Raw genomic sequence first — 9,794 nt, forward strand, 5'->3', positions numbered from 1 at the left:
CTTCTTCTGCTTACACATGTCCATCTCTCTCTAAACTCTCTCATTCTCAATAAAATTTTGTAACCCGACAACCGTCAACTACCACCCACCGCCTTGTAATGACGTGCACCACCACCCGACATCACATATTACCACCACCCATCCTCTATTTCAGCAACTCCGACGAGGCAAAAAAGATCTCCAACAACCCCTGGTCCGGTGACTTGCCATCGGCCGCCACCTGTCGATGTCCGCTAGCACATAATGCCCTAACAATCGACCCACAAGACCTCCTACACCCCCCCCCCCCCCCCTGCTAGTTTCTGTTGTTCCCATTTCAAACCACCGCTGAAAAATCACTTTTCCGCCCATCTTTTTGTTCAATGTTGGAATTTTTGGAAATTTTCCGGTGAGCCTCCATGCAGTTTTCTAGCAATCACGGATAGTTTTCCAACACTTCTACACTTGATATGTGACCCTACAAAGTCGTTTTGTTCCAAAAGTGTGGCAGTTGAAATGTTCAATATTGTCGGGCGAAACCCGGTTTCTGAGCCGAATAGTTTTCCGACAAACCCAAATTATGTTTCCTACTCGCTTTTTCCCAATAAAAAAACCTTCAGGTGTTGTTTTGTTTAAAAAGTGTTTCTTTTGTGAAATCCCAAGTTACGTTTTGGATCCCATCCGGATCAGAACAAAGCATCGATAAAACACACAACGAAAGTGAATTCTACGACCCCTTTTATATGGGTGAATATATGCACAACTTGTCATTACATTTATATAAAAACTGACCCATTAGTTAAAATTTTATTTAATTCAATGTTTTTGTTATATATAAAACAATGGTTAAAAATAACACTACTAACTATATATCAAAAACATTGGTTGTCTTTTTCCGATTACCAGTTCCAACTTCAAGGAAAAAATGTACTTGTAAAACTCATAGGAAAAACAACCAAAAGGTTATCCAAAAATGGACACACATATGAGAACAGAAAACAAAATTTTCCAAAAAAATCAACTCAATAACACACGGGACATAATGTTATTACCATTCTTTACTTAATGTTTGGATTGCTATTAGTTTATCACTATAGACACTCCAACTGCTGCTTTCATTGAAGGTGCCAACCATAGTATCATGTTCTATGAAGAAACTGTAGAAATGAATTACCAAAGGCTACTTCCAAACAGGACAACCAAACTATGATGGTCTTATAAGAAACTGTAAAAATGGACAGTCACAATAACATTTATATTCATACATATTTATTTTGGTATTAGAATTATTGTGAAGGTGGACAACTATTTTGAAAAGAAACTGGTAAATAATATCTCATTTCTTTCTCCTTGTTCCATTTTTTTCGTCTTAGTGTTCTCACTTCTGCTCCTTCTTCAACCTTAAACTTTATACATTCAGCTCAAAGTAGGCTGGTATCATAGAGGGAAATTTGTTTAAAGTTGTAAACCCTGGTCAGGTAAGAAATGAAGGTAGACCCCTAAAACAGAGCCTTAAACATCTTCAAATTTAGAGCTTACAGAAAATTTGCCCATTTTTGTATTCAAAATAACAAATAGCAACAATCAAAATGGAGTCATCTTCTACAAGCTTCTAATTTTCCACTTTATAAACGAATTGTAGGATCATCAATCATATAACAGAAAATCAAAAAATTGTTATTTCATTTTTGTTTGAAATATAACATATAATTATTCATAGTTATCATTTAATTGTTAAATAAAAACAATCCAACTTTTCTATCTATTTACATACCTTCATAGTCGACAGGTACATTGACAACTGCATATCAATTAGTCGTAACAATCTTTGTAACTCTAATATACACAATAGAATTGTGTTATCTTAACAGGTGTGAGCTTTGAGTTTGACCATCCCGTGTCATCAAAAACCTATTGAACATCATAAAAAATATAAGGCAGTACACCACCATCATGGAGCATCTAATCTAAAGAAAGTGAATTTTGTTGATATGGTAATTTGGTATAATATGTAGCTTTTTGAAAGTAAAACATATGTAAACAAAAAGGTAAGGCATAAGTGTAATGTTGGAGTAGAAAGAAATAAAAGTAGAATGTTATAATACATACAAAAATATGCAAGTTTAATCCTATTTCTTGCATTTATCCCATTAATTCACTATGTTAAACGTTTAAAGAAGCAACAAAACCATACATATGACTGTTAAATTCCAATTCTTTAGTTCTAACATTCAAATAGGAGTTACCGCTAACTTATTGGGTGAAGAGTGTGAGAGGTTAAGATTTGAACATTTCCTTCTTTATCAAGAGCAGGCTCTCCCTTCTTGCTTATCTTCACCATGTCCTCAACATTACCATGATGAGCAGTCATCACAAATATCCCACCCACTTGCTCTACTACATCCAAGATCATCTGTTTCATAAAATCAAATTCATTCATATACAATAAAAAACATAAAACAAATTAACAATTTTCTAGAATATCTTTTTTTTTTACCTTAACAGCTTCATCAGTAGCCTTGCATGCTACAATAGCAGCATCAACATCACCGGTATGCCCAACCATTTCACCATTTGGTATGTTCAAACGCACCTAAATGCAACTAATAGCAATCTACTTTTAATTTATTTATTTTCCATTTTTGAATTTTTATTTAAAAAAATATTCGAAAAATTGTTTTTACCTGATCTAATCTTCCACTAAGGATAGAATCACCTTCCTTCTCACCAATCTACAAATATTTCATCTTTGGTTGAACATTAAAAGTAATTCCACTATCACTTAGAATCTCAAAATATTCTTCCAGCTCAGCATTGAAATATCCAGACCAGTTTCCATTCCAGAAAAATGTCACATGTCCGAATTTCACTGATAAAAATCCACTAAAGGTATATTCCAGGAAAAAGAATCATATGACAGCTGCCAATATGGGGCAATTGAATTCTATTTTTGGGAATTGGATGAATCCACTAGGCCAAATCAATTAAATGGCAATTGGCTGGAGTTACCCAAATCAAGGGGTGGTTATCAAAGGAAGTGGGAGCAATTACCATACCTAACCTTAGCAGCTACCATATTTAATATTAAAAATAGGGTATTATAAATAATAGGTTTGCTTATTAGTTGAGTATCACATATTACTCATATCTATCTTTTCCTGTAATTGGAGACCTTGCCCCTCTCGAATCGGGCCATTTCTAATAAAAAGCTAGCCTACCTCTATTCTTAATAACGCTGTTCTTATCATTTGGTTCCGTTGCCGGGAAATAACATGGTGCAAACCCGGAATAGCGACAACAACCCACCCGATCCCATTGCCACTCAATTGGCTGCCATAGCAGCAAAGCTGGAATCAATTGAAACAATGAAGGAAGATATAGCAGCCCTGAAAAAGAGGGAACGGTCCAGCGGGAGCAAGAACGACGAGGGGGAAAGCAGTTGGAGGGGTCGAATGCCACATAAACCCTACAACAAAATTGATTTCCCAACTTTTAGTAGCGGAGACCCACGTGGATGGTTGCTGAAAGCCGAAAAATACTTCAGGTACTATTAGATCCCGGATGAAGAAAAGGTGGAGATAGCTTCGATGCACTTAGAAGGAGATGCCTTGGACCTCTATTCATGGTTATCTAATGATCGTCCGATCACCTTCTGGGAAGAATTGGTCCAGGTATTTACAAGAAATTTTGGCCCTGCTGAGTTTCAGAACCCTGATGAGTTCCTATGTAGCATTAAACAAACTGGTACAGTACAAGAGTATCGGCAGGAGTTCGCTAAGAGAACTTCTCGGGTTTCAAATTGGCCAGATCACTGTCTTTTAGGAGTATTCCTAAATGGCCTAAAAGATGAACTAAAATCAGATGTACGAATTCACAAACCCCGTACGGTATATAGTGCCATGAGTTTGGCTTTGGAATTCGAATCTAAACTCACTTGTCATCGATCTGGGAAAAATATCTCGGGAACCCCAAATTCGAAACTCTCACAAGCAGATCCTAAACCGACCTCTTGTATCCCAGCCCAAACATCAAACCAATCAAGAAATGTTTCACGAATTTCCGAAAATGAGAAGCAAAATCGATTTCTAAAAGGGGAATGCTTTAGATGTGGCGAAAAATACGGACCGGGTCATCGTTGCAAAACCGGTACACTCAAGGGTCTTACTGATGAAGCCGTTGAAGAATCTCCTACAATGGGTCTTACTGATCTTGATTCTGACCAACAGGAGACTGCTGAAATTAGCTTACATGCTATTCTGGGAAAATCGCAACCTACCACAATGAAAATCCATGGTATGCTTCATTCTACAGAAGTTTTAATTTTAATAGATGGCGGATCTACACACAATTTTATCTCAGATGTCTTGGTGAATGAACTTAAGTTGGCGACTCAACCGGTAACCTCTTTTGGTGTTCAAATTGGTAATGGAGACCTAATTCGATGTGGTCAAATCTGCAAAAATCTTTCTGTACAGATTAATGACCTCAAGATCACTCAGGATTTTCATCTTTTCTCTCTTGGTGGAGCGGATCTAGTTTTGGGTGTTCAATGGTTAGCTACGTTAAATACGGTTCAAGCTAACTGGAAGGAATTATTTATGATTTTTTCAATAGATGGAAAGCGATATAAGCTACAAGGCATTTCATCCGGCCCTCAAAAGTCATCCAGTTTCCAACACCTAGCCATTGAACCAGAAACTACCCCTTGTATACCCCTCCCATTGCAACCTGTTGTCAACCAATACACCACCATCTTTGAAGAGCCTCAACATCTACCCCCTATTCGATCACAAAACCATTCAATCCCACTTATGCCAAACTCCACTCCACCTAACATCCGTCCTTACCGTTACCCCTATTCCCAAAAAATGAGATAGAAAAACAAGTGGAACAGTTGATGGCCGCTGGTTTTATTCAACCAAGCACCAGCCCTTTTTCAAGCCCTGTACTACTAGTGAAGAAGAAAGATAATTCTTGGCGCATGTGCATCGATTACCGAGCCCTCAACAAGATAACTATTGTCAATAAATATCCGATCCCCAATATTGACGAATTACTCGATGAGCTGCATGGTGCTACAGTGTTCTCAAAACTCGATTTGCAATCGGGTTATTATCAAATTAGAGTGGCAGCCCCGGATATTGAAAAAACGGCCTTTCGCACTCACTCGGGTCATTACGAATTCAAGGTCATGCCTTTTGGCCTAACTAATGCTCCTTCCACATTTCAGGCTATCATGAATGATTTATTCCGTCCATACTTGCGACGTTTCATACTTGTGTTCTTTGATGATATTTTAGTTTATAGTCCAAGTATGGAACAACACAAATTCCATTTGGAACAGGCCTTAAAATTACTTCATGACAACCAGTTTTTTGCCAAACTATCGAAATGTTGCTTTGGGCAAGAACAGGTGGTGTTCCTTGGGCATGTGATCAGCTCGAAAGGAGTTAGTGTGGAAGAAGAAAAGATATCAGCAGTTAAATCATGGCCCGTACCATCGACAGTTAAGGAAGTGAGAGGTTTTCTTGGGTTATCAGGGTACTACAGACGCTTTGTTCGTAATTATGGTGTCATAGCCCGTCCCCTCACTGCATTAACCAAGAAAGATGGATTTCTCTGGTCAGAAGAGGCCCTTAAAGCATTTAATGACTTAAAAAAAGCTTTGTTATCCACTCCAGTCCTTCGGCTACCCGATTTTTCAAAACCTTTTGTCATAGAATGTGATGCTTCATCGGATGGTGTGGGAGCAATATTATCACAGCAAGACCATCCTGTGGCCTATTTCAGCAAGGGGTTCTCTCCATCTAACCGATTTAAATCGGCTTATGACAGAGAGTTGTTGGCATTGGTATTGGCGGTACAAAAATGGAGTCATTACCTGCTTGGTCGTCATTTTTTTAATCCGCACCGATCATTATACCCTGAAATTTTTGTTAGAACAGCGAATTACCACTATTGAGCAGCAAAGGTTGCCACTTAAATTGATGCCTTATGATTTCTCGATTATTCACAAAGCAGAAAAAGAGAACAAGGGAGCTGATGCTCTATCTCGACGACCTCATTAAGGAGAATTGTTGACATTAATTGTGCCTTATTGTGTTGAGGTAGCTGAAATCAAAGCAGGGTATCAAACCGACCCATTTACAAGAGACTTGATTAGCAAACTACATGAAGATCCTTCATCAGTTACTGATTTTTCTCTTGCAAATCAGCTTTTGTTTTATCAAGGGCGTTTGGTAATACCTGAAGTATCTTCCCTCGGGCTAAAACTGTTACAGGAAGCACATGATACTCCACTTGGTGGCCATGGAGGTTTTTTAAAAACCTATAAACGATTGTGCTCTCGTTATTATTGGCTAAAGATGAAACAGGATGTAAGGGTTTTTGTGCAGCAATGTGTCATATGTCAACAACAGAAATACCAAACTCTGTCCCCCGCCGGTTTGCTTCAGCCCTTGCCCATTCCAAGCCAAGTTTGGGAGGATATTTCTATTGATTTTATCGTAGGTTTACCCCCATCAAGCCGTTTCGATACTATCTTAGTCGTGGTGGATCGCCTAAGCAAATATGCTCACTTTCTCTGTTTATCTCACCCATTCACGGCTAAAGGGGTAGCAGTGATATTTTGCAAAGAGATTATCCGATTACATGGTTTTCCTCGCTCTATCGTCTCTGACCGAGACGTGGTTTTTCTTAGCAACTTTTGGCAAGAATTGTTTCGATTAAGTCAAACCAAACTGAAATTGAGCACAAGTTATCATCCTCAAACGGACGGTCAAACGGAAGTCTTGAATCGTTGTTTAGAAGCTTATCTACGTTGCTTTGCTAGTGAACAATCAACCAAATGGAGTACTTTCATACCATGGGCTGAATATTCTTATAACACTGGTTACCATACATCCACTGATACAACACCATTTACTGTTGTTTATGGCAGGGAACCTCCTTCTTTGTTTCCTTATGCTACAGGGGAAACCAAAAATACAGAACTGGAACATCAATTACTTGATAGGGATGATATGTTGAAGCTCCTACGACAAAACCTCCAAAAGGCCCAAGACCGGATGAAAAACCAAGCAAATTTGAAGCGACGGGAACTCACGTTTCAGGTTGGTGATTATGCTTTCTTGAAGATTCAGCCCTACCGTCAAAAAAGTTTGGCCAAGCGCCGATACGAGAAGCTTTCTCCAAGGTTTTTTTGGCCCATATCGTATTAAACGAACAGTAGGCCCAGTTGCTTATGAGCTGGAACTACCACCCGAAGCTAGAGTTCACCCAGTCTTTCACATTTCGATGCTTAAACCGGCTCATGGCTCCTTTTCTTCAGTCCCAACTGCACCTTTACCCATCACCAAAGACTGGGAAATTGACTGGCAACCAAGTTCTGTCATCACTCATCGTTGGGTTCGTGAAGCTGGCCACCCAAACTTAGAACTGTTGGTTTCTTGGTGTAACCGCCCCATCGAAGAGTCCACATGGGAAACTTATGATTTGATAAAGGAGCAATTCCCTACTTTCCGCCTTGAGGACAAGGCGTTTTACCGGGAGGGAAGTAATGATAAAAATCCACTAAAGGTATATTCCAGGAAAAAGAATCGTATGACAGCTGCCAATATGGGGCAATTGAATTCTATTTTGGGGAATTGGCTGAATCCACTAGGCCAAATCAATTAAATGGCAATTGGCTGGAGTTACCCAAATCAAGGGGTGGTTATCAAAGGAAGTGGGAGCAATTACCATACCTAACCTTAGCAGCTACCATATTTAATATTAAGAATAGGGTATTATAAATAATAGGTTTGCTTATTAGTTGAGTATCACATATTACTCATATCTATCTTTTCCTGTAATTGGAGACCTTGCCCCTCTCGAATCGGGCCATTTCTAATAAAAAGCTAGCCTACCTCTATTTTTAATAACCCTGTTCTTATCATTCACTCTCTCACTGTTAATCAAAAAGTCAAAACATGATCAACTCAAGATTCAAGAAATCACGATTTATTTCAAACAAATAAATTACCTACAAGCGAAAGTGCAGATCCCATTATGAACCAAGCATTCGCTAGATGTGCTATCGATTAATGGAGGAGATACAAGGTAGTCATTTGGAAGCTTCAATTCTCCATCATACTGAAGCATACATGCATACCGGATTTTTAGGACCCGCACTCTGTCAAATTTATCAAACTTTTCATATTCAAGGGCTTGTGCAAGCATTGTCATATGATCTACAGTTCTGCATGGAAGTTAGAACGTGACAACAACATCCCCATCAACAATGGGACCTACAGGGCTTCCACTTTCATCAACAATCACAAATGGAGGTAAAAAAATCAAAAACAAAGCTCGTCTTTGTCTAAACCCTAGAGAGGAACCGGAAAACATATATTGGAGGCAGGTTAAGAATATCAAGACATATTTGTCGTCGTGTGTAGATATTTGGGTGGTAAATAGTAGTGGCAATCATTACAATAGGAGCTGAAATTCACACCTACGAAAAACATCCAAACCCATCCACATCATTCACACAGACAAAACAACAAACACTTTGCGTACATAAAAAGAAAATGTTCAGTTATCAGTTATATCACCTTTCGATATCTGGAGCTTAATCTTGAAAACCCCCTTTTCATAAATTGTATCTTCAGGACCGTGGATTCCTGTTGAAAAAAGGAATTAAGGAATAATGAATTGTATAAGAAGTAGCAGATACCTTCTGATGAACAGAAAATAGAAACATGTGAACTTGATAGCTCAAATCATTCTAAAGAAATCAAACGAACGCATGAAGAAGCTCAAATAAAGTGAGCCGTAGAACTAATGAAGCACCAACCTTGAATCGATTGACCACTACAACATAATAGACTTCAGTTTAAACCTTCGATGGAAATTATAAGCGGTCAGGTATAGAGAGAGTAAGTGTTGACATCTTTGAATTGAATGAGGCCGATATCTCCAAGGTAAGAGACGATCAAGCGAGCAGACTCAATTGGAACAATGACTTGAATTAAGTGCATCAGGTCTGAATGGAATAGATCCATCGGCGGACAATATCCGCCTCGGCCCCCGTGCTCTGCCATTTGTAGACTTTCGATTGCGTCAGAATCCTTCGTCGAGATCGATCAGTATCTCTTGGCAGCACACGAATAGAGAACGAACAGAGAAAAATCGACGACACAATCGTCACTACATCTGCTCTCGGGAGTTCTATCAAGGAACCAACTCCATCTGCCTCAAAGTGGAATAAAAGATTGATAGATGAGTCGGTGGAGGAACAAAATTGGATCATAGGGGCGGTGTTGTGGATGGTCAATAACAATGGTGTATGACGGGTCGATTATGAGGTTTCTGGAAAGAAATCAGGTTGTGTAGCAGGAGAGGTGGGTTGGGCAAAGTGGTGGCTGATTAGGGGATATGGGCTGAAGGAAACCGCCCGGTGACAAAACCAAAGACCGGTGAGAAGCAAAATCGGAGGTGGAGTGCTTATCTAAAGAATCGAGAAGCATCGATTTGAGCGGGTGATAGAAGCTAGATTATGATTATTTGAGGGGGTGGATAGGTGAGATTAACTAAAGCAGGTGAATTAACTAACGCATAAACAGTAACTTAGTTCCTAAGGCCATCTTTGGAGAGTTGTATGAAATGCCAAGTAGAAAAGAGAATATATACATTCATTTAAATTCTTAAAAAATTCATAAATTTCCATTACAAATCCATTGAACCATTGTATGGTCATTCAACTCCACACTCTCTCTCCTCTTTATTATATTCATATTTATTCTATTAAACCTTTATAGAACTCCCATTGTGAA

At 38.8% G+C, this 9,794-nt stretch overlaps 1 protein-coding gene across 4 annotated transcripts; it reads right to left on the reverse strand.

Annotated features, from left to right (window-relative positions):
* Positions 1 to 1,011: 1,011 nt before the first annotated feature.
* LOC145068374 (2,3-bisphosphoglycerate-independent phosphoglycerate mutase-like) lies at positions 1,012 to 9,525 on the reverse strand. Of its 4 annotated transcripts, none has more exons than XR_013688965.1 (7): positions 8,816 to 9,525; positions 8,574 to 8,642; positions 2,664 to 8,473; positions 2,477 to 2,582; positions 2,226 to 2,392; positions 1,754 to 1,890; positions 1,012 to 1,410 (listed from the first exon to the last, which is right to left on the reverse strand). XR_013688965.1 is itself a non-coding variant. In XM_079015331.1 (5 exons), the coding sequence occupies exons 4-5, from the start codon at positions 2,543 to 2,545 to the stop codon at positions 2,228 to 2,230; spliced, it is 234 nt and encodes a 77-aa protein (XP_078871457.1). In that variant the 5' UTR covers positions 2,546 to 2,582; positions 2,664 to 8,473; positions 8,574 to 8,642; positions 8,816 to 9,512; the 3' UTR covers positions 2,032 to 2,227. The 4 variants fall into 4 exon arrangements, 1 of the variants encoding a protein (XP_078871457.1); XR_013688964.1 differs by having other exon boundaries at positions 1,054 to 1,449; positions 2,477 to 2,572; positions 8,816 to 9,510; XR_013688963.1 differs by having other exon boundaries at positions 1,063 to 1,449; positions 8,816 to 9,508.
* Between the last annotated feature and the right edge of the window lie 269 nt (positions 9,526 to 9,794).

This window comes from Lactuca serriola, chromosome 8 (assembly GCF_051521515.1).
Source record: "Lactuca serriola cultivar US96UC23 chromosome 8, Lser_US96UC23_V15, whole genome shotgun sequence".
In the NCBI taxonomy this organism is placed as follows: domain Eukaryota; kingdom Viridiplantae; phylum Streptophyta; class Magnoliopsida; order Asterales; family Asteraceae; genus Lactuca; species Lactuca serriola.

Coding starts and splice junctions, on each gene's coding strand:
- LOC145068374 (XM_079015331.1), bottom strand. CDS start 2,545: ATGGTTGGGCATACCGGTGATGTTGATGCTGCTATTGTAGCATGCAAG. Junction 2,393..2,476: donor CTACTGATGAAGCTGTTAAG/GTAAAAAAAAAA, acceptor TTTATGAAACAG/ATGATCTTGGATGTAGTAGA.